At 46.0% G+C, this 24,278-nt stretch overlaps 1 protein-coding gene and 1 long non-coding RNA gene across 6 annotated transcripts in view; one reads left to right on the forward strand and one right to left on the reverse strand.

Annotated features, from left to right (window-relative positions):
- Positions 1 to 24,278, forward strand: part of ACACB (acetyl-CoA carboxylase beta) — a 162,621-nt gene that overhangs the window by 26,952 nt on the left and 111,391 nt on the right. Inside the window, exon 1 of one of the 5 annotated variants that reach the window (XM_037996569.2) lies at positions 10,806 to 11,068. The exons of the other annotated variants lie outside the window; for them this stretch is intronic. Coding sequence (XP_037852497.1) covers positions 11,022 to 11,068 — 47 coding nt within the window. The 5' untranslated portion in view covers positions 10,806 to 11,021. Of the gene's footprint in view, positions 1 to 10,805; positions 11,069 to 24,278 lie in introns of those variants that run through there. 5 annotated transcript variants of the gene reach the window in all.
- LOC103239080 (uncharacterized) lies at positions 7,905 to 10,718 on the reverse strand. Its single transcript, XR_005239867.2, has 4 exons — positions 10,647 to 10,718; positions 10,444 to 10,557; positions 10,213 to 10,339; positions 7,905 to 10,123 (listed from the first exon to the last, which is right to left on the reverse strand). It is a non-coding gene; the product is annotated as an uncharacterized lncRNA (long non-coding RNA).

Genomic DNA, 24,278 nt, shown 5'->3' on the forward strand with positions numbered 1-24,278 from the left:
ACAGAGTGAGACTCTGTCTCAATAAATAAATAAATAAATAAATAAAATAAAATGAGACTGAACATTCTGTTATCTTGCAGAGCTTTTGGCTTTGGATGTTGGCATCTTTGGCACACCAGATTGTTGACCCTGGCATCCACAGGTCAACACCCAAGCAGTTTTAGGTATGGGCCATGGAAGGTGGTGTCAAAAGACATAATCACAGCAAATTTAGTTGAAAACTCGAATTGGCTTTTATTTACAATTCTAGAATCATGCAGCACCCCGTTCTGTAAAGTAGAATGGCTGTTCCGAAGAGCTGAGCAGAGAGGAGCTTGGCTTTATAGACAGTACGGGGCTGAAGAAAGCAGAAACAAGGCTTTCTCTTGTTTGTTTGTTTTGACAAAGAGGAGCTTCATAGTTTTTTCTTTTTCTTTCTTTCTTTCTTTTTTTTTTTTTTTTTTTTTTTTTGAGACAGAGTCTTGCTCTGTCACCCAGGCTGGAGGCTGGAGTGCAATGGTGTAATCTCGGCTCACTGCAACCTCCGCCTCCCGGGTTCAAGCGATTCTTCTGCCTCAGCCTCTTGAGTATCTGGGACTACAGGAGCCTGCCACCATGCCCAGCTAATTTTTTGTATTTCTAGTACAGATGGTGTTTCACCATGTTGATCAGGCTGGTCTCCATCTCCTGACCTCGTGATCCACCCGTCTAGGCCTCCCAAAGTGCTGGGATTACAGGTATGAGTCACTGCGCCCAGCCCACTTCACAGTTTCAAAGTGACTTTCCTTATAGGGTTAAAACAAATGCAACTTTCTTATGTTGGCTCAGGTAAACTGGACCCCTTCTGATTGGTTGCTATGAATCTCCTGTTTTTTAGAAAACTGGTCAGTTTCAAAGTTCAGAATGATTACGAGGCAGATGGCCAGGAGTGATTCATTTTGATTTGGTCTGTTGGGACTGAGCACAGGAGCTCAGTTCAAAACCATGGCCTCCCATACATTAAAATTTTGTTTTAATTTTTTAGATTTGGGAGTTACAAGTGCAGTCTTGTTACTTGGATGTATTTCCCAGTGGTGAAGCCTGGGCTTTTACTGTAGCCATTGCTTGCATAGTATCTATTAGGTAATTTCTCATTCTTCACCCCCTTCCACCATGCCACCTTTCCGAATCTCCAGTATCTATTATTCCATTCTTTATGTCCGTGTGTACACTTTATTTAGCTCCACTTACAAGTGAGAACAAGCATAAATTCTGTTTAAGGGTGGTGTGTGCAGGCCAGCCAGCCAGCTGCATATAACCAGCTGGAGCATTGAAGAAATGAAGCCTGACCCAAAAAGGCCAATATGGTGAGCAAGAATCCCTGTTAGTTGAATCCAGGAAGCTCCTCCTGAAAAAAAAGTTATTATTTTTCTTGAGGCCAGGCACAGTGGGTCATGCCTATAATCCCAGCACTTTGGGAGTCCGAGGCAGGCGGATCACAAGGTCAGGAGTTTGAGACCAGCCTGGCCAACATGGTGAAACCCCATCGCTAATAAAAAAAAAAAAAAAAAAAAAATACAAAAATTAGCTGGGCGTGGTGGCGGGTGCCTGTAATCCCAACTGTTCAGGAGGCTGAGGTAGGAGAATCGCTTGAACCTGAGAGGCAGAGGTTGCAGTGAGCCGAGACTGCGCCACTGCACTCCAGTCTGGGCGACAGAGTGAGACTCTGATTTGAAAAAAAGAAAAATTATTATTTTTCTTGATAAGTTGCTAAATAATCTGTATCCTCTGGCAAATCTTCTTACCGTTTGAGGTCCTGTTTCTGCAAAATGGAAGCAGGGGCTAGAGGTTTAAGCTAGTCCAGACAGGATCCAATCCTTGCCCCATTTCCAAGACAAACAACTAAGGCCTGGGAGAAGAGGCCAGGGGTTTCTATTCGAGGGTTCTGACTCACGTGGAAGCCACAGTGAAGAAGTGACTTGTATTTGTGGATCTGCTTCTGCCCTCTGCAGTTTCCTTCGGCAGTCACTTCACTGCTGCTCTGCCCTGGAAGGCCACCTCCTATATTCACCTCTTCCTGCCAGGCCAGTAGCTGAGAGACTGGCAGGGCACGGCTGGAAAATGCTCGTGTCAAGTCTGTGGTTTGGGAGGAAGCTCTTTCTGAAGCAGTCTTCAAGGGGCCTTCTCCTTCCTGTGGTGCCCATAGCATCCCAGAGTTCTCACAATCGTGTTCCCGTTCTGGGGCTTTGCACTGGCTGTTCCCTCTGAACTGAAACACTCTCTTTCTCCCAACCCCTGAACCCAGACCTCCCACCAGGGCTAACTTCACAGGCATGCCCTGTGCTTCAAGGGAGCCCGCGCTTGTTTTGATGCTCTGTTGTCGTCGTCTTGAGATTCCTTTTTGTTTTGTTTTTTGAGACATGATCTTGCTCTGATACCCCGGCTGGAGTGCAGTAGCATGGTCACGGCTCACTGTAGCCTTAACTTCCTGGGCTCAAGTGATCCTTCCATCTCAGCCTCCCGAGTAGCGAGGACTACAGGCACGTGCTACCACAGCTGGCTAATTTTTTTATTTTTGATAAAGATGAGGTTTTGCCATTTTGCTCAGGCTGGTCGGAAACTTGTGAGCTCAAGCAATCTGCCCACCTCGGTCTCCCAAAGTACTGGGATTACAGGCATAAGCCACTGCACCCAGCCCCAAATTCACAATAATTTTTCAACAAGGGGCTCTGTGTTTTCATTTTGCACTGGGTCCTGCAAATTCTGTAGCCAGTCCTGCCTCTATTGCTAGCTCTTTGCCCATCAGTCACTTCCTCAAAGGGCCTTTCCTGTCCCCTTCTCACATTTAAAATATCTACCCGCCAACCGCCTTCTGTATCTTTATCAATCACTCTGATTAGTTGTCTTTGCAACATTTAATTATTTCTTGAGATGATGTCCTTTTTGTTTGTTTGTTTTGACACAGTCTCACTCTGTCACCCAGACTGGAGTGCTGTGGTGCAGTCTCAGCTCACTGCAGCCTCCACCGCACAGGCTCAAGCGATCCTCCCACATTAGCCTCCTGAGAAGCTGGGACTACAGGCATGTGTCACCATGTCTGGTTTTATATGTGTGTGTGTGTGTGTGTGTGTGTGTGTGTGTGTATGTATGTGTGTATATATATGTGTATATATACATATATACACACACATATATACATATATATACACACATATATATACACACATATATATATAGTTTGTTTGTTTGTTTTAACGTATTTTTAGTTGAGACTGGGTTTCACCATGTTGGCTAGGCTGGTCTTGAACTCCTGAGCTCAAGCAATCCACCCACCTCAGCCTCCCAAAGTGCTGGGATTACAGGTGTGAGCCTCCACAATCAGCTCCTAAAAGATTACGTCTTTTTTTTTTTTATGATCTACTTGGTTATTATCTGTCTCCCTACACTGGAAAGCAAGTTCCTTGAAGGCAGGGCCATATTTATAGTGGTCTCTGTTTTTCCCCACTGCCTAGGCTGGTGCTGGCTCATGGTAGGCTGTGAATATCTGCTAATTACATGAATGAAATGAGCTGCAACAAGCTTGCCAAAGACAGAATTCTGCATTACAGGGGAATGCGAAACACGTGATGAATGAGTGTGGGAATGGATGAAGGAATGAATGAATGAACGGATGAATGAATGAATGGATAAATTAATTAACAGGTGAATAGGCATTTTATAGTTGTTGCTCTTTAGCAGCAGTAAATTTTTGTTTTCATAAAATTCTTTCTGCATGTATCTTGTGACTTTGGAGACTAGTTCTGGGGTGAAACTCCAATTTTAAATTTTTCTTCTGTCTCTGATAGGATCATGCAAACTCAGCCTTTCTGTCCTTTCTCCCAGTTGGCAAGGGCTGGCTGAGAATATGGATCCAATGACCTCGTGCTGTGCGTTAAGATCTCTCCTCCCATCTCTTCCCCTTTGGGTTCATCTCAGGGCGGGGATTAGAACTTGGCCTTTCCTTCGACTTGGAAACAGTCCCCAAGGGTTGGAATTCCTATGCAACACTTAGAGACAGAGCTAATGAGAACATTACATGATGTGGCAAAATCGCTGCTTACATGCTCTGAAATGAGCACGGTTACAAGAACCCCCTGTTCCGTGTGATCCCATTTTGTTGGACAAACAGCATGTGGTTAGTGCATAGTTGTCCTATGATAAGACACTCAGGTTCAAAGCCACCTCTTCCTAGCTTGTACCCCTACTTAGTATGACCCTATGGGGTGCACATGTGGACTGAATGGAATGGGACAGGTTCAGGATTGCTGAGATTGCAGCTGGAATCCTGAAACCTAAAGCTATGAAACTGAAGTTCATAAATTAGTGGTGAACTCATTTGGCAGCAAAACCTGTCCTGAATTGATGTGAAGTGATTTGTAGTCATTATTTATCCTATTCTGCTGCTGAAATATTAATATGATAACGTGAAACAGAAAGTTTTACCTTCCTAAAAACAATAATTTCCAAGTTCCAAAGCACATCAGGCCTGGGAATTTCAGCTAAGGGATTATGGACTATATATAACATGCTTAGAACAGTTCCTGGTATATAGTAAGCATGAAAAATGCTTCTGCTTAGTAAATGTGCCTAATAAATGTGTGTATGTGTGTGTATATGTATGTGTTTGTGTGTGTGTGTCTTAGACTGTAAAGAGTGTCTCCAAATAGTAAATAATCATGTTTATGTGGTATGATTATGAGTGATTTAAATTTTCTTCTGCATTTTCTAACTTTCTGCTCTAAATATCATTTTATAATGCATTTTAACAATGTCTAATAATAAAACAGTATAAAAACATTGGGGGAAAGAGTAAACCAATCATCTCACTTCGTAGAAAGGAAGCTGAAGCCCAGAGAGATTCCAGGCCTCCCAGCAAGATAATCCGAGGCCCAGAGCATCATTTGAACCCAGACCCTCGTTAGATGTGGATGTGAAATCAGTCAACGAACTGCCAGTATTAGTGTCACTGCCTAATATTCCCCCAGGGGGCAAGAGGCTTGGGTTCCAGGACAGGCACCTCTGGCCTCCTCCTAACTTGTTCTTTCTATTAGTGGGAAGGGTTGGGAGATTGGTAGTTTATGGACAACCTTTAAGTTGTATGAGCTTGAGGACATCATCTACCTTCTCAGGGGCCAGACTGGACACTCTGAGGTTCTTTGTGGCTCTCACGGTTGGTAGCTTTGTTCCTTTATATGTGGAGGAATGGACAGCAGGGAGGGGGCTGGGAGATAGAGAAGGAGAGTAGCTGGAAAATGGGGGAAAAGTTTGTTAATTTACAGGCAGGCTGAAGCAGGAGGATCGTTTGAGCCCAGGAGTTCGAGGCTTCAGTGGGCTATGATTGTGCCAATGTACCCCAGCCTGAGCAAAGGAGCGAGACCCTATCTCTCTTAAAAAAAATTGTTAATTTAGAACCATTTTCTCCCTGGTAAATGACCGCAGGTGGTCTGGGTTCTAGGCAAGAGAGAGGACACACTAAGGGATGAAATGGTGGGTGGGGAAGCCAAGGTTTGTCCCATCCATTTGTTGGCGCAGGAGCAGTTATTGCGACCCTGCTGGGTGCCAGGCACTCAGTTGGCACTGTCGATGCAAAGATGGTGAGATACAGCCTCTGTCCCTAGGGAGGCCAGGGCAAGGGGTCTGAGAGCCCACAGGCCAGGGCATTCCCCATCATTTTTACAGAGAGTTGTGGAATAGTTAAGAGCACAACATGCTGGTGGCTGAGGCCGGAGGCTGGTGTGCTGGCTTCTCCACCTAGCCATCATGTCACTTGTGGGAAGTTCTGTGACTTTCTGTGCCTCCGTTTCCTCTAAAATGAAGTCATAGTGTTACCTCCCTCACAGGGTTGGGATCAGGCTTCATTGACTTGCTGTGAGCACAGCACTCAAAGCAGCACCCATGGTGTAACCATAGTCATTAGATCCAGTGCACGGCATAAGGGCCCAGGACCCACAATTAGGTCTGGATTCAGAGCTCTCCTATTACCTCTCTGAGCTGCAATTTCCTGCTCTGTTGAGGCAGGATAATACTAATGCCTATCTCGGAAGACTGTTGAGATCGAGTGGGAGCAAGTGCTGGGGGTGGACGGCCCAGATGTGGTTCAGTAGCCATTAGTTGGGTGGGCTTCCTCCAAAGTTCTTGCCTGTGCTCATGGTTATTCCCAAGCCCTGGCTGGGCTTACATCTTGAAGGTGTAAGCAACCTGTGTCCACGAAGGAGGAAGAGGATTGAAAAGGCAGGTAAAGTGTCCCGATAAAAGGATAAAGTCCAAAACAGCAGATGAGTGCTGAAGCGTCCCTTCCTGCCACCGTTTACGACCATGTTGGGATCACTGAGGTAAGAACAGTTTAGCAAGGCAGACCTCGGATCCCAGGAAGGCGAATGACGCTGTGTGGGGTCTGGACATGCAGAGGGGGGCCTGCAGGCGAAGGTAGGTGAAGGAATACCAGGAAAGGGAGCGGACACCAGGGACCTGGCATCTCCACTTTCCCAGATAGCAGACTGGGCGGGCTTGCAGTGCAGCCTCCCAGCTGCTTGTTCGTCATCCCAGCCCACACCTCTTATCAGCTCCAAGCTGGGAGCAAGTCAGGAAACTAAACTGTCTATAAACATTTTTCTGTGCCCCTGAGTGAAATGCCAAGGATCTTTCCATAATGTTTAATTTATTCATTTATTGACTTGGGAAGGGGCTGGCAGAAACTCTCTTTTCAAGTCTCTTTAGCTCCTAAAATGTTTTCTTTTTCTTTTCTTTTCTTTTCTTTTTCTTTTTTTTTTTTTTGAGATGGAGTTTCACTCTGTAGCTCAGGCTGGAGTACAGTGACGCAATCTCAGTTCACTGCAACCTCCACCTGGCGGATCCCGGTTCAAGCAATTCTCCTGCCTCAGCCTCCTGAGTAGCTGGGATTATAAGCACGCACCACCATGCCCAGCTAAGTTTTGTATTTTTAATACAGACAGGGTTTCACCATGTTGTCCAGGCTGGTCTTGAACTCCTGACCTTGTGATCTGCCCTCCTTGGCCTCCCAAAGGGCTGGGATTACAGGCGTGAGCCACTGCGCCCGGCCTCCTAAAATGTTTTCTAGGAGCTTGGGGGAAAGAGGGTCCCTGTCTTTGAGTTGTTCTTGTATTAAGTTAATACAAGGTACAGAGCAACTAACCATTCATACATTCCCTTCCCCCTTAAGCATCACTGCCCTTTTTTAGAAAAATCATTCACTTCTGGTCTATACTTAATGTAACAGTCCCCCCACCCATATATTGAAAGGGATTATTTCATTTTGCTTTTCTGCAAAAATGAAGGCAAATTATATGTGGATAATTTTATAGATGAGGAAGTGGAGAGAAGGGATTTACTTAAGGCCATCCATGAGGGGAAGGATAAATTCAAGCCCATGGATGGCACGGTCTTTCCACCATGCTGCTGGTCACGTGCATGCGGATTTTCTTGTTGATTTTGTGTGTGTATTGTTCATTGACCTGGGTTTTCCCTCTGCAATACCAGCAAGTAAAATGGAGCCTCTAGGAAGTCTGAGAGGAAGGGCTTAATGCATGAGACAGCAACTACCGCCATGCTTGAACTGTTTCATCAAAAAGCACAACTATGGATGTTTGTATAAAGGTGGTGGTGTGCTTGGAGGTGGATGTTAGGTTGGTGCAAAAGTAATCGTGGTTTTTGCAATCCCTTTTAATGGATGGCAGAAACTGCAATGAGTTTTGCACCAACTGAATATTATTCATTTCTTTCCATCTTCTACTCCCTAATAATGCAATTAGAGAAAAATGCAAGGTCATGATCACTATGATGAAATGACGAGCCCACCCATCTAAGTGAAATCCCTTATTTGAGACCCTGGGTCATAGTGAGATGCGTGAGGCTGTCTTTCGGGCTGTATTAGCAGAGAAGTGAGAATATCTATACAGTGTTTAAGTAGTGTTGGGGTTTTTGCAATACAGAATAAAAATCTAGAGCAATACAAGTATGCTGGCAAGCAGTTCTCTTCTGCATGATCCTAACTGACTTTGGGTAGGGTTGGGGTGTTTTGAAATAGCTTCATTTGGCCGGGCGCGGTGGCTCAAGCCTGTAATCCCAGCACTTTGGGAGGCCGAGACGGGCGGATCACGAGGTCAGGAGATCATGACCAGCCTGGCTAACACGGTGAAACCCCGTGTCTACTAAAAAATACAAAAATCTAGCCAGGCGAGGTGGCGGGCGCCTGTAGTCCCAGCTACTCGGGAGTCTGAGGCGGGAGAATGGCATAAACCTGGGAGGCGGAGCTTGCAGTGAGCTGAGATCCGGCCACTGCACTCCAGCCTGGGCGACAGAGCGAGACTCCACCTCAAAAAAAAAAAAAAAAGAAATAGCTTCATTTCTTGATTTTCATTGCTTTCCCTATTTTGAGGTGGTTACATTTACACTGGGGACATTAGGGGGGCAAACACTTGTTGGTTTCGGTTTGAAACTCTAAAAATCGGGATATAGTGGGTTACTTTTTTGGAGGAGGTGAAAACAAGGCTGTGAACACCTTCCCAGAAACTTGAAGAACTGAGAATTTTTTTTATCTGTTTTTTTTTTTTTTCTTAAACCTGTTGTTGAAATGTTATTTAATATATGGTTAGAGCATAGCTATCCACTGCTGTCAGGCATAGCTGCTTAAACAAGGGCTAAGGGTGTTTATGTTGTGGCCAAGTACTTGGTACCCCCCTGGAAGTGTGGCCCTGCCTGTGCCTTTTCTTTTCTTTTCTTTTTGAGAAAGGGTCTCACTCTATTGCCCAGGCTGAAGTGCAACGAGATCATGGCTCACTGCAGCCTTGGCTACCTGAGCTCAGGTAATCCTCCCGCCTCAGCCTCCTGAGTAGCTGGAATTATGGGTATACATCACCTTGGAGGCTAATTTTTATATTTTTAGTAGAAATGGGGTTTCACTAGGTCGGCCAGGTTGGTCTTGAACTGCTGGCGTCAAGTGATCTGCCTGCCTCGGCCTCCCAAAGTGCTGGGATTACAGGCACGAGCCACTGCACATGGCCTGCCTGTGAAGTGAATTTAATTGTATTTTAAAATTTGTTCTCATGTTTTTGTTTGTTTGTTTTGAGACAGTCTTGCTCTGTCACCCAGGCTGGAGTGCAGTGGCCTGATCTCAGCTCACTGAAACCTCTGCCTCGTGGGTTCAGGTGATTCTCCTGCCTCAGCCTCTGGAGTAGCTGGGACTTCAGGCCACCTCGCCACCACACCCAGCTAATTTTTGTAGTTTTAGTAGAGATGGAGTTTCACCATATTGGCCAAGCTGGTCTTGAACTGCTGACCTCAAGTGATCTGCCCACCTCGGCCTCCCAAAGTGCTTGGATTACAGGCATGAGCCACCGTGCCCGGCCTGTTTTCATAATTCTGATACATTATATTTTTACACATTTATAGGATACATGTAAAATTTTGTTACATGCATAGATGCATAATGATTGTATGGACCAAGGGAAAAACTTCTGCTTTGCCCTCTGAAGTTTCACTGAAAAATTAACTTGTAAAAGGCAGATTAGTTGGAGAAAAGGCACACAAATTTAATTAATGTGTACACTGGGAGAACCACAGAGTGATTACCCGGAAGAGAATTTACTGGCCAGCATTTACATTATTTTTGGTTTGTTTGCTATGAAAGTAGGCTACCTTTATTATTATTGCGATGACTTCTAGGTAGTGTTTTGGTTCTTTGTATTTATTATAATATTACTTGAAGAAGCATTCATTCGTTTATTTTTTATTTTTGGAGATGGAGCCTCACTCCCTCACGCAGGCTGGAATGCAGTACCGCCATCTGGGCTCACTTCAACCTCCGCCTCCCGGGTTTAAGTGATTCTCCTCAGCCTCTTGAGTGGCTGGGACTACAGGTATGCACCACCATGCCTGGCTAATGTTTGTATTATTAGTAGAGACAGGGTGTCACCATGTTGGCCAGGCTGGTCTCAAACTCCTGACCTCAAGTAATCTGCCTGCCTCAGCCTCCCAAAGTTCTGGGATTACAGGCATGAGCTACCAGGCCCAGCCTCATTCATTTATTCTAACTGGAATCAGTTTGAGTTCAAGACCCTGGGCTCTGGCACTTCAGATAACATGCATCTCTGGGCCTCAGTTTCTTTATCTGTATTATGGGGATAAAAACAATAAGATTGCCATGAGGATTAAGTGACACAGAGGAACAAAGGAGCACTTAGTAAATGTTAGTCTTACCAGTTTATTTTGCATCACCGGGCTGCTGGGGTCTTCCCTGTCCTGGAGGCACTCGCTTTAGTAGCGGACCCAGGTGGTGGAAACTGCGTGCTAGAAGCACACTGGGTGATCGCGCGGCCACCTGTCCCTGGGAGTGGAGGTGAAAAGATGAGAGAAACCAGGAATTTGGAAAATAAAAGTCGACTTGACAACAGGGACTTTTAACGGGCACAGTGGCGACCTCTGACTCACATTTTAAATTTCCCATATTTTCCACCGCTTCCCTATCGTGTGTGTATTCAAGCATATCAGTTGCCGCCAATATGTAGGGGTGTGCCACCCTAGAACTCTTCTGCAGTCGAGGAGCTGGGGAGCAAAGCAGAAGAGAGACTTTAAAAAAAAATATGTCGAGGAGCTGGGGAGCAAAGCAGAAGAGAGACTTTAAAAAAAAATACCTCCGCAGCTCACTTAGGCTACCCAAGGTCAGCGGCTGGTCGGAGATAGGCCGGCCCGGGGGCGGGGCTCTGTCCGGAAGGAGGGGCCTTCCTGGGGCGGGGTCGGTGTGGGGGCGGGGCCTGGGCGGGCGCGTAGGCCCGGGACTCTGGCGCGCACGGCGCATTTCGGGATGGAGCAAGCGCAGCGCGAAGTTGGGCGCCCGCCGGCTGCAGCAGAACTCCGCCCGCGGCGCTCTAGGACCGCATCTCGGCCTCCGGGTCGCGACCTGGCTGTCCTGCTGGGTCCCGGGCCTCGGGTCGGCTTCAGGCGGTTAAGGGGTGCATGCTCTGCACCCCTGCGGGAGCCGGGTGGGATCGGCTGGCGGGGTGGTCAACATGAGTCCTGCCAAGTGCAAGGTCTGTTTCCCTGATCGCGAAGTAAAGTAAGTAAGCCTGCAATTGGAATGACCATAATCTTTTACAAACTTATGCAGTCTTCCTTCCCCTTCAAGTCAAGCTGTATGTCCTCTTAGCACCACCCCCTTTACCCCCACCCCTATCCAAAGAAACACGGGCTTGAGTTGGCTGCTGGGGAGATGGTGCCCGCCTTGGAAACTCTAGCTGGCCTTGGAGGGAGGGGAGGAAGGAGGCTGGACTTGGGGATGACGTTGCTTGGAGGAGGGTGCTTCGGAGCACACAGGTACCTAAAGATCAGCCCATGGACAGGGTCACCCCTTCCCCGCTTTCTTTCCTTGGCCTCCAGAAGGCTGATGGTTGTGGAAGGCGGTCTTTTTGAAGCTGAAGCCCGGGTGAATCGACATGAACTTAAGCAGGCATCTCATTTAGGGTCATTTTCTGAGCAGATTAGCGTAGGCATCTCAGTGCCTGAGTGCTTTGTAGCTCTACCTACTTGGTTTTGTTTCTTTTCTTTTTTGTCTTCATTTTATTGCACTTAAAAAAAATTACCAAAGTGATTGTCTGTGGTTGACAATTCAGAAAATTATAGATAAGCAAAAAAGAGGAACAAAATCACCCGTAATTCCACCCCTGTGATGTTTGTTAACAGTTGTATGTTCTTCAGCTTTTTTTTTCCTGTGCAGATATGCTTTAATTTATAAACTTGAATCATGCAGAACATTCTGTAACTCACTTTTTCATTCAACATTAAGTATTTTTCTACCACAGGGCTTGGCAAACTATGACCTGCTGCCTGTTTTGTTATGGCCTGCAAGCAGAGAATGGTTTTTTCATGTTTAAGTTATTGAAAAAAAAGTCGAAAGAAGATTGTTTTGTGACACGTGAAAATTATATGAAATTCAAATTTCAGTGTCTACAAATAAAGTTTTATTGGAATGCAGCCAAGCTCATTGATTTATTATTTATGCCTAGTTTATGGCTGCTTTTGTGCCTCACTGGAGGATTTGAGTGGTGGGACAGAGACTGACCAGATCTAAAGTATTTACTCTCTGACCCTTGACAGACAATGTTTGCCAATCCCTGCCTACAACATACTTTTACTGGATCCATAGTGTTCCTTTAAATGGTTGCGCCTTAAAATGTATGAATAGTCCTGGCCAGGCAGGGTGGTGCAAGCCTGTAGTCCCAAATACTCAGGAGGCTGAGGAGGGAGGATGCTTTTGCCCAGGAGTTGCAGGCTGCAGTGTGCTATGATCGTTCCTGTGAATAGCCACTGCACTCTAGCCTGGGCAACATAATAAGACCCCATCTCTGAAAAAAAATGTGGTCAGGTGTGGTGGCTCATTCCTGTAATCCCAGCACTTTGGGAGGCCAAGGCAGGAGGATTGCTTGAACTAGGGAGTTCGAGACCAGTTTGGGCAACATAATGAGACCCCCATCTCTACCAAAAAAAAAAAAAGAAAATTAGCTGAGGATGGTGATGCATGTCTGTAGTTTCAGCTACTCGAAAGACTAAGGGAAGAGGATTGCTTGAGCCTGGGAGATCAAGGCTGTAGTGAGCAATGATTGTGCTACTGCACTCCAGCCTGGGCAACAGAGCAAGACCCTGTCTCTTAGAAAAAAGTATGAGTAATCCCCTATAAGTAGTGGATATTCAGGCTGTTTCTCCTTTTATTATTATTATTATTTTTTTTTGCTATTATCAATAGCACAGTGAGGAATACCCTCGTAGCTGAATCTCTGCCTCCATCCTTTATTTTCTTAGGATATGTTTACATGGTCCATAAACGTTCATGCACACCTCCCATGCGTAAGGCCTGCATCTGGTAGCAGGAAGGGTCACAAAAATGTTTGGGAACCATGACCTCCGCCCTCCAGGAACTTGGGTTCCATTGGGATAGGCAGATATCTTCTCAGTAACTCCAATTCAAAGCTGATGGGTACAACAGTAATAGCCACTACCATTCATGGGGTGCTTTCAGTGTGCCAGTACTTTGTAGGTGTGGTCTCATGCCATCTTCAAAATACCACTGTGGGGCACTCAGTGGAGGCTGTTGTACCCTTTCTCAAACCACTTTAATGAAAAAAAAAACAAAAAACCTCACACGAATTTGGAATTGTCCCAGCAAGTCCAGGACATGGGGTCACCCTATTTATAATAATATGGACATACTTTGTTGGGGAACTGCGTCGTTCCTCTCTTAGCTTAGAGTGGCTAAAAAGATGGATTTGGATGATCCAACTTTGCCACCAAGCTGTGTGATCTTCTGGAGCAGGTACCATCAAGCCTTGGAACCTCAGTTTCCCCATCTGTCCAAGGGACTAGCCCTCATAGGCCTCTCTGGAGTTCATTATTATTATTATTATTGTTGTTGTTGTTGTTGTTATTATTATTAGAGACAGTATCTTGCTCTGTTGCCCAGACTGGAATACAGTGGCATGATCACGGCTTATTACAGCTTCAGCCTCTGGGCTCAAGCAGTCCTCCCACCTCAGCCTTCTAAGTAGCGGAACCACAGGCATGCGCCACCACACCCAGCTAACTTTTGTATTTTTTAGAGAGACAGGATTTCACCATGTTTCCCAGGCTGGTCTTGCACTCTTGAGCTAAGCAATCCTCATAACTCAGCCTCCCAAAGTGCTGGGATTACAGGCATGAGCCACCATGCCCAGCTCTTTCTTGGTTCATTGAGACTCTGTGTGGAAGTTGCTGGTCTTGAGTACTGCCCTGAGTCAGCGTAAACATTGATGCAAACGAATAAGTAACACAGAGTTCAGTTACGAAAGAGCCCTCTGGAGTTGGGAGACATTTGGGATCTTGTCCTGAAGGCTTGGGCCATCTAAGAAGCCAGAACTCCTGAGTAGGTGAGGTCGCAAATGATGACTGATTTTCCATGGCGTGAGAACGGGGCCACAGTTCAGAGAGTGGAGAAATGAGTGTGGATCAGAGTGCAGAAGGGTTTGAAATAAAGTTGGGGATGAGGAGGCAGAATTTGTTTTTTAATGAGTCCCATTTCACTGCCATGCAATTCTGCTCTGAAAGGCCAGCTGCCTGCATGCAAATATTGGCTGTAGACCTATAAGGGGTTTTCGTTCTTGGCTACACGTTAGAATTTCCTGGTGGGGGGATTTTGAAATATCTAGATGCCGGGTACCCCACCTCTACCCCCTAGAGATGCTGGTGGGACCCCAGCATCGGAATCTGATAAAGTTCATCGTGTCAGGGTTGAAAACTCGTGCCTCGCCCCGGGTCAGCAGACTGCTGTTGTAAACGGTCAGACAATAAATAGTTTTGGCTTTGTGGCCATGTGGTCTCTGTTATAACTACTCAACTCTGCTGCTTCCTGCACCAGAAGCCATAGTTATGTAATGGAACAGGCCTGGCTGTGTTTCAATCACTTATTATTTATGGATGGGGAAATTCAAAGTTCGTATAATTTTTATGTGTCACAAAACAGGATTCTTTTGATTTCTTTTCTTTTTTTTTTTTTGATGATTTAAAAATGTTGGCTAGGCACGGTGACTTATGTCTATAGTCCCAGCACTTTAGGAGGCCAAGACAGGAGGGTTGCTTGAGGAGTTTGAGACCAGTCTGGGAAACATGATGAAACCCCGTCTCTACAAAAATAAAACAATTAGTTGGGCATGGTGGTGCACACCTGCAGTCCCAGCTACTCAGGAGGCTGAAGTGGCAGGATCACTTGAGCCCAGGAGTTTGAGGCTGCAGTGAACTATTTTTGTGCCACTGCACTGTAGCCCTGGCAACAGAGGGAGAGCATGTCTCTATAAAAAACAATTTAAGGCTGGGTGTGGTGGCTCACGCCTGTGGTCCCAGCACTTTGGGAGGCCAAGGTGGGTGGATCGCCCTGAGGTCAGGAGTTCAAGACCAGCCTGGCCAACATGGTAAAACCCTGTCTCTAATAAAAATACAAAAATTAGCAGAGCATGGTGGCGCACACCTGTAGTCCTAGCTACTCGGGAGGCTGAGGCAGGAGAGTCTCTTGAACCTGGGAGGCGGAAGTAGCACTGAGCTGAGATCGTGCTGCTGCACTCCTGCGTGGGCGACAGAGCGAGACTTCCTTTCAAAACAAACAAACAAACAAAACAAAACAAAAAACAATTTAAAAAGTTAAAACCACTCTTAGCTTGTGGGAGATACAAAAACAGGTGGCTGGGTGGATTTGGCCCATGGGTCCTAGTTTGCCCACCCACCCCTGGCCTAGCCAAGGTAGTCATCCCAGGGGTACTGATGGGGTAGGTGGCTTGAGAAATCTCCAAGGGTCCATTTCTGGGGAGTGTGGTTTTGTGCTGTTTGAACGATATCAGCCTTTACTGGGCTACAGTGTTCTTTCTTGCTTTCTTGTTTGGAAGTAGTCGTAATTACAGCATTGCCTGGCTCAGAATCAGCTCTCAGCAGTGCGGGTAGCCATTACCATCTCTATTTTGTAGAATAAGAGAGAAGGGAAGGAATTGAAGGTCTGGTTAAGGCCGGGGCCCTAGCCTAATGGCCCAACCTGGGTTCCTGTAATGCTATGCTGCAGAGGCACATGGTAGCTAAAGTGTTACAAGCTATTTACTTTGGCTAGGCCCAGGGACAGACTGTTAATTCCATCATGTGAGGAAACTGAGGCACGGAGTATTGAAGTAACTTTCTCAAAATTACACATGTTATAAGCGGTAGATTCCAGCTTCAAAGCCTAGGAGGATGGCCGCAGTCTACCAGAGTTTCTAAACTGTGGCTCTTTTGACACTTGGGGCTGTCCAGTTCTTTGTAGGGGGCTATCCTGTGCATTTTAGGGTGTTGAGCAGCATCCCTGGTCTCCACCCACTAGATGCCAGTAGCACATCCCCCAAGTTGTAACAACCAAAGGTGTCTCCAGGTATTGCTCCCCGGGGAGCAAAATTTCCCCCAGTTAAGAACTCAGGGCCAGGCATGGTGGCTCACCCTGGTAATCCCAGAACTTTGGGAGGCCAAGGTGGGCAGATCACCTGAGGTCAGGAGTTCGAGACCAGCCTGGCCAACATAGTGAAACCCCGTTTCTACTAAACATACAAAAATTAGCCGGGCATGGTGGCGGGCACCTGTAGTCCCAGCTACTCGGGAGGCTGAGGCAGGAGAATCGCTTGAATCTGGGAGGCAGAGGTTGCATTGAGGCGCAATGGTGCCACTTCACTCCAGCCTGGGTGACACAGCTAGACTCTGTCTCAAAAACAAATAAACAAACAAAAAACAACTCAGCATTATCCATGTTTGTCTCTTATTTGAGAGGCAATATAGGAGGCCATATGTATAATGCATGTTTTAAAAGTCCAATTAATAGAGGGGCTTCCATTTATCTCAGACTGTCTTTCTGCCTAGAAGTTAGATTCTGAGGTCAGCTAGAGTTGGATTAGAAATGGGGCTCTGCCACTTGCCAGCTATGTAACTGGAGGTAAATGGTCCTCTCTGAACCTCGGTTTCCTCATCGTGAACCTGGAGATGACAGCCTCCTCCATACAGGGCTATGGAGATTCACAGAGAAGCCCCCTGTGCCCAGTCCATAGTGGGCAACCAAGAATGTTTATTTCCTCCATTCCCGATACTATTCTGCCTGGTCTTGTGCTCTGGCAGCTGACTGTATTTGGTGTTTGGCTGACACCTCTGCTGTTGGTTGTACCTCAAGTCATTTCTAAAGTCACCTTGAAACATTTCAGCTCTCACCCTTGCCCAGCTGTATAAGGACAGGACTTCTCACTGGACAATGGCACTTAGGATGATCCTCCTTCAGTGGGAGCAAATGCTGGCTGAAGGTCAGCCCTCTAGAGCCAATGTTGGTTGGCTTCCAGCTTTATCAAAAAGAATTAAAATAGCCACTTGCCTGGAGATTGGGCCTGAAGCAAGGCCAGTCCGGCAATTTTGTGTGTTCGCTTGCCTAGCCTGCGGTAATGGACTCGTGACCTGCCTGATGGAGGGGCTCTGTTACCAGTTTTGAAATCAACATGGTGGCCAAGAATGGTTTTTTTTCCCCCTAGGCCACAAAATGAAGTTTTTTTTTTTGTTGTGCTTTGGGTCAAATTGCTGGAGTTTTAATGTTTGTGTGTGTAGACATGGGAGGTCTCAGACTTTCCGAAGCTGAAGGATCAAGCCAGCCAGTCAGGGAAGGTCGTGGACAGAATGAGGGGTGCGGCTGTGGGTGGGAATGTCAGTTAGTACAACCTCTGTGGAAAACAGTTTGAAGAGTTCTCAAGGAACTGAAAATAGATCTGTCAATCTCTCCAGCAATCCCACTACTTGGTAGGTACACAAAGGAAAAGAAATTGCTCAGTCAGATTCTCTTTTCATTGGGAGGATCTTAACATGATTGGTTGAAAACAATAAGTAAAATTAGCATGGAGTCCAGATGTGGTGGCTCACGCCTGTAATCCCAGCACTTTGGGAGGCTGAGGTAGGTGGATCACTTGAGGTCAGGAGTTCAAGACCACTCTGGCCAACATGTAAAATACAAACATTAGCCGGACATGGGGGCGGGCACCTGTAACCCTAGTTGCTCGGGAGGCTGAGGGAGGAAAATTGCTTGAACCTGGGAGGTGGAAGTTGCAGTGGACTGAGATCATGCCACTGCACTCCAGCCTGGGCGACACAGTGAGACTCAGTCTCAAAAAAAACAAAATAAAATAAAGAAATAATTATATCAAAAAGACATCTGTACTATTCACAGTAGCAAAGATATGGAATCAACCCAAGTGTCCATCAACAGATGACTAGATAAAGAAAATTTGGTATATATATATATAAAAAAATTTGTTTATGGCTCAGTAGTATTCTCTTGTGTGTGTGTATGGTGTGTGTGTATATATATACACACATGTATATATGTACATGTATCTATGTATTATATATAATGTGTATACACACATATATGGGTAAGTGTACATATATGTACATATATACATGTATCTATGTGTGAGTATATATAGATATGTATGTATATGTGTATACATGTACACATATATACACACACCAGGGAATACTAGTGTGCCCCAAAAAAGAATGACATGTCTTTTGCAGCAACATGGATGCAACTGGAAGCTATTTTTAAAAAATTAATTAATTATTTAATTTATTTTTAATTAATTTCTTTTGAGACTGGATTATGAGACTGCCTAATTGTGGTATTTTTTGGTAGAGATGGAATTTTGCCACATTACCCAAGCTGGTCTCGAACTCCTGGGCTCAAGCTATCCACCCACCTCGCCCTCCCAAAGTGCTAGGATTATAGGTGTGAGCTCCCGCACCCAGCCGAGGCCATCATCTTAAATGAAATAAGTCAGAAAGTCAAATACCACATATTCTCACTGTGGGAGCGAAATAGTGTTTCCACATGGATGTACAGTATGGAATAATAGACACTGGAGACTTGGAAGGGTGGGAGGAGAGTGGGATGAAATACTACCTATTAGACACAAGGTGTACTATTTGAGTGATGGTTACACTACAAGTCCACACTTCATCACTACATAATATATCCATGTAACAAAACAACACTGTACCCGCTGAATTTATACAAAAAAGAATGGGGAGAGTGGATGGGTCGGGAGCAGGCCTTGGGCTTCATGGAGCCGGGAGCAGATGAGTGGCCTGCTGCTTTTCCCGGTTAGGTTAGGAGATCAGCTGCATCTCTGCATCACTGCACTGAGTGATAATATAGCACTTACTATGCACCAACACTGCCTTTTACTTACTAGGTCTTGACGTATTTAATCCTCAGAACCTTATTTAACCTTTATTTCTATGTATTGACTTATGAACAAAGTATGTGTTATTATCCCCATTTTACAGATAGGAAACTGAGTGCTTTGCCCAAGGAGCACTGGAGTGGCTGTGGCTTTGGGTGTTCCTATTACAAAATAAATAGCTTTATTCTTATTGAAAATAACACATCATTGCAGAACATTTTGTAAAACATAGCAAAGAGGTAGCAGCTGTTAATACTTTAGCATTTTTCCCCCCAGATCAGGGGTCTGTCTGCAAATGATGTTCCTTGGGTTGCATCCCTTTTTTTGTAAATAAATAAAGTTCTTCTCTCTTTTTTTTTTTTAGGTAGCGTTTCACTCTATTGCCCAGTCTGGAGTGCAGTGGTGTGATCTTGGCTCACTGCAACCTCCACCTCCTGGGTTCAAGTGATTTTTGTGCCTCAGCCTTCCCAGTAGCTGGGACTACAGGCATGTGCCACCATGCCCAGCTACTTGTATTTTTTTTAATGTGAATGGGGTTTCACCATGTTGACCAGACTGGTCTCAAACTCTTGCCCTCAAGTGATCCACCCATCTTCGCCTCCCAAAGTGCTGGGATTACAGGCGTGAGTCACCATGCCCAGCGCAGCATTAACCTTTTAGAAGCTGGAAAGTAGATGAATGAGTGGTCACTGGCTTAAGGCTGAGTCTTAATGGAGCAGTGAGGAAAGTTAGGGACCCCTGGCCATATGTACCATAGAACCCCCAAAAGGCATGGTGTCTGGCAGCAAGGGATGCCCCTGGAGCTGAGGGGTAAGGAGGGTACCAAAATGAGAAGGACTGGGTAGAAGACTCCCAGGTCCCCTCCCCTGTCTCCTGTGGTGGGGGCTGTCCACTTCGACCCCAACAGAAGGCAGCAGTTCAAAGGGACATATAGAGGGTCTTGGGAGAAGGTATTGACAGGTACAGTTGAGGTCATGGGGCCTATATCCTAAATAGGAAGATAAGGGTCCGAATAGGTGCGGAATGCTTAGAACTTCCCCCTTCCCCTCGGGGCTCCAGGCTGACCTTTACTGTCCAGGCAGAAGACTGGAAAACTTCTCCCTGGGGAATCTGGCCAGAGAGAGAGAGAGAGAGAGAGAGAGAGAGAGAGAGAGACTGAAGATACTGACTCAGGGGATCCCCAGCACACAGCCCCTTCTACCTCACCCTACATTGAGCACAGGGTCAACCAGGTCCACCACAGTCTTAGAAATTCTGTTCTCACTCAGTCAGAAGGTTGGAACCAAAGCTTCCCTGACATTTGGGTCCAGTTTCTTTTTCTTTTTTTTTGAGATGGAGTTTTGCTCTTGTTGCCCAGGCTGGAGTGTATTGGCACCATTGCAGCCCACTGCAACCCCCGCCTCCCAGGTTCAAACAATTCTTCTGCCTCAGCCTCCCGAGTAGGGGGAATTACAGGTGCGCACCACCAAGCCCGGCTAATTTTTTGCATTTTTAGTAGAGATGGGGTTTCACCATGTTGACCAGGCTGGTCTTGAACTCCTGAACTCAGGTGATTCACCTGCCTTGGCCTCCCAAAGTGCTGAGATTACAGGCGTGAGCCACCGCGCCCGGCCCTGAGGTCCAGTTTCTCATATATGAGTCAAGGTCCAAACCAGCAGACGCAGGAAGCTTGGAAGAAACAAACTACGCTGGAGAAGAGAAGCTTAAAAAGCTCTCATTAATATCCTCGTTGAGGTCAGACAGGATGTTGCACTCATAGGAAGAGGATGCTATAACAAAGGGAACATTTGCAGGCCAAAAACAAGTTCATAGACATCAAAAACGTGATAGCAGAAATGAAGAACTTCACTGAATGTTTAGAAGATGAGGCCGAGAAAATCAACCAGTAAGTAGAAGAAGAGAGCGAATAGGAGAGGGGAAAAATACATAAACCAGTAGGCCAGTATAGGAATTTCAACATCCAAATATAGGACTTCAGGAAAAAATAGAGGAAAAAAAAGGTAAGGACATCAGCAAGGAAGTATTTGTTTCTTTTTGTTGTTGTTGTTTTTTGAGATGGAGTCTTGCTCTGTTGCCCAGGCTGGAGTGCAGTGGCACAATCTTGGCTCACTACAACATCCGCCTCCTGGGTTCAAGTGATTTTCCTGCTTCAGCCTCCCGAGTAGCTGGGATTACAGACACAGAACACCATGCCTGGCTAATGTTTGTATTTTCAGTAGAGATGGGGTTTCACCATGTTGGCCAAGCTGGTCTCTAACTCCTGACCTTAAGTGATCTTCCCACTTCAGCCTCCAAAAGTAGGGATCACAGGCATGAGCCACCATGTTCATCCCATCAAAGTAGTATTTGAAGACAAATTCCCAGGATGGGAGTTTCCAGATTGAGAGGGCCTGAGAGATGTGCAGCCTCATTGGTGGAAGCAGACACACACCTGAGCCCATCACTGTGAAATCGTAGAGTTCTGGGGACGGAGGGACGTTCCTATAAGCATCTGGATATGAAAAAACAGGTCACCTACAAAGAATCAGGGATCAGAATTACTCTCATTCTAGCAGCCTCTAGAAGCCACAACACAATGGCACAAGGCTTCTAAAACTCTGAAGAAGGTTTTCCTTCCTGGAATTTCTTTTTCTTTGGGATAGAGTCTCGCTCTGTGAGTCTCGCTCTGTCGCCCAGGCTGGAGTCCAGTGGCATGATCTCAGCCCACTGCAACCTCCATCCCAGGGGTTCAAGCGATTCTTCTGCCTCAGTCTCCCAAGTAGCTAGAATTACAGGTGCACGCCACCATGCCTGGCTAACTTGTATTTTTAGTAGAGATGAGGTTCACCATTTTGGCCGGGCTGGTCTCAAACTCCTGACCTCAAGTGATCTACCCACCTCAGCCTCCCAAAAGTGCTAGGATTACAGGCTTGAGCCACCACGCCTGACCTTCCCTAGCATTTCGTACACAGCCAAGCGGTAAGGCTGAATGTGAGGGCAGGAGAAAGGCTGAAGTGCAATGGTGTAATCCTAGCTCACTGCAGCCTTGACCTCCTGGGCTCAAGCAATCCTCATACCTTAGCCTGAGTAGCTAGGACTACAGGCAGGTGCCAGGCAATATGTCTGGCTAATTTAATTTTTTTTTTTTTTTTTTTTTTTTGAGATGGAGTCTGACCCTGTTTCCCAGTCTGGAGTGCAGTGGCGCAATCTTGGCTCACTGCAACCTCCGCCTCCCGGGTTCAAGCAATTCTCCCTCCTTGGCTTTCCAAAGTGCTGGGATTACAGGTGTGAGCCACCATGCCTGGCCCTGAATAGCCTGTCTTAGAAAGCTACTTGAGGATGCCTTCCACTGAAACCAGAGGGTAAACCAAGGAAGAGCAACACACAGGAGACAGGAAACAGGGGATTCAACATAGACTCAAGGGAATCTCCAGGGTGATGGTGATGAGGAAGCCCAGTCAGGAACAGGGCAGGGTAATTGAGGGCATCTTGTCATGCACCCTGCCATTTTACCATCTTGTTAAGTGGATGAAACTACTGGAGGATATGCCCCAGTGAAACAAGGGAGTCTACCAAGAAAGAGAGCCACCCGATCTCCCAACTTAGGAATCCAACCCCAAGGGAAGGCAAAGGGAATTCTAGGGATGTCAGCAAAGGGAAGCCCCAAAGCGATGATGGTGTAGGGGCCTAGAGGACAGCCAGTACCTTTGGAAGGAGAACAGAGGCCTCCAGGAGAGATGTCACCAGTGGAAAAAAAAAAAAAAAACAGAACTGATCAATTATTTATTATTATTATTTTTAATGAGATGGGGTCTTGCTATGTTGCCCAGGCTGGTCTTGAATTCCTGGGCTCAAGCAGTCCTCCTGGCTTGGCCTCCCAAAGTGCTGGGATTACAGGTATGAGCCACCGCATGTGGCCTGATCAATTATCTTATGTGTACTGGGACTCTATTAGGAGGAGTGGGGTGATTTAGCAACTGGTGCAAGGAACACTAAGTAAAGGAAAAAAATCATTAACTCCAGGAAAAGGCAAAAAGGAACTAAAATCTGGTACACTGCAGCTCTCATATGTGAATAATGATCACAAACTTCATATGTGAATAATGATCACAAACTAGTAAAACATTGAGTACGCGGTTTGCCAAATTACAGTGGACTTCTATGGTATCAACCAGCTGGTGGAGGGGAGCTGATGGGGTGGCCTGTGAGAGAACTAAATTCACGTCTCTCAGGATGGGAAGGCCATAGATGCTGTCTCACATGGATGACTCACAAGATTGTATAAACATGTTGTTTAGGACTATGGAGATGTGTAATTGCTAGAAAAAATCAGCATCAATTTCCTCTGGTGTGGAGGGATAGGGCAGGAAACCTGTTTTGTTGTTAAATATTTAAAAAATTGTTTTCAGTTTTCTAAAGAAATTTTGTGGGCTGGACATTGTGGCTCATGCCTTATAATCCCCGTGTTTTGGAAGGCCGAGGTGGGAGGATCGCTTGAAGCCAGGATTTCAAGACCAGCCTGGGCAACAAAGTGAGACCCCTGTCTCTACAAAAAATAAAATTAAAAAACTTCTGAAATACAAATGTAGAAAAGTACGTGAAATATATTAACACTGTGTAACAAGTCTGAACGATTAGAATGTGTGGACTTCTTCCCTGATCATAAAACTCTCACCCTTGTTATAAGTTTTTTAGTATTATTTGGGTTCCTAAATGATGGGCATGTAAAGTCAAAATTAACTTAGGATTTAAAATCTAAACATCCACCTTGGGACAGGTAGAAGAAACTGCTGCTTCTAGTTCATGTGCTGGCCTTAGCTGGCCTCTTAAGGTGCTTTCAGTTGGGTACAGTGGTTCATGCCTGTAATCCCAATGCTTTGAAAGGCTTTGATGTCACTTGACATCAAGAGTTTGGACCAGCCTCGGCAACATAGTGAGATCCCATCTCTACAAAAATGTTTAAAAATTGGCTAGGTGGCCAGGCGCGGTGGCTCAAACCTGTAGTCCCAGCACTTAGGGAGGCCGAGACAGGTGGATCACAAGGTCAGGAGATCGAAACCACCCTGGCTAACACGGTGAAACCCCGTCTCTACTAAAAAATACAAAAAACTGGCTGGGCGAGGTGGCGGGCGCCTGTAGTCCCAGCTACTCAGGAGGCTGAGGCAGGAGAATGGCGTAAACCCAGGAGGCGGAGCTTGCACAGAGCTGAGATCCGGCCACTGCGCTCCAGCCTGGGTGACAGAGCGAGACTCCGTCTCAAAAAAAAAAAAACAAAAAAAAAAAATTGGCTGGGCTTGGTGGTGCACCTCTGTGATCCCTGCTACCCAAGGAGGTCGAGGCTGCAGTGAGCCACGATTACACCACTGCATACCAGCCTGGGTGACAGAATGAGATCCTGTCTCAAAAAAAAAAAAAAAAAGAAGGTGCTTCCTGCCCTTGAGCCTCCTTGTAAATTGCTTCAGGGGCTCTGGAGAGCAAGTGCAAAGCAGAGGGGCTGTGGTGCACTTCGGCTTCTCTGCTCCACTGGCTTTATAGCTGCTG

Source organism: Chlorocebus sabaeus, chromosome 11 (genome assembly GCF_047675955.1).
Source record: "Chlorocebus sabaeus isolate Y175 chromosome 11, mChlSab1.0.hap1, whole genome shotgun sequence".
NCBI lineage: Eukaryota > Metazoa > Chordata > Mammalia > Primates > Cercopithecidae > Chlorocebus > Chlorocebus sabaeus.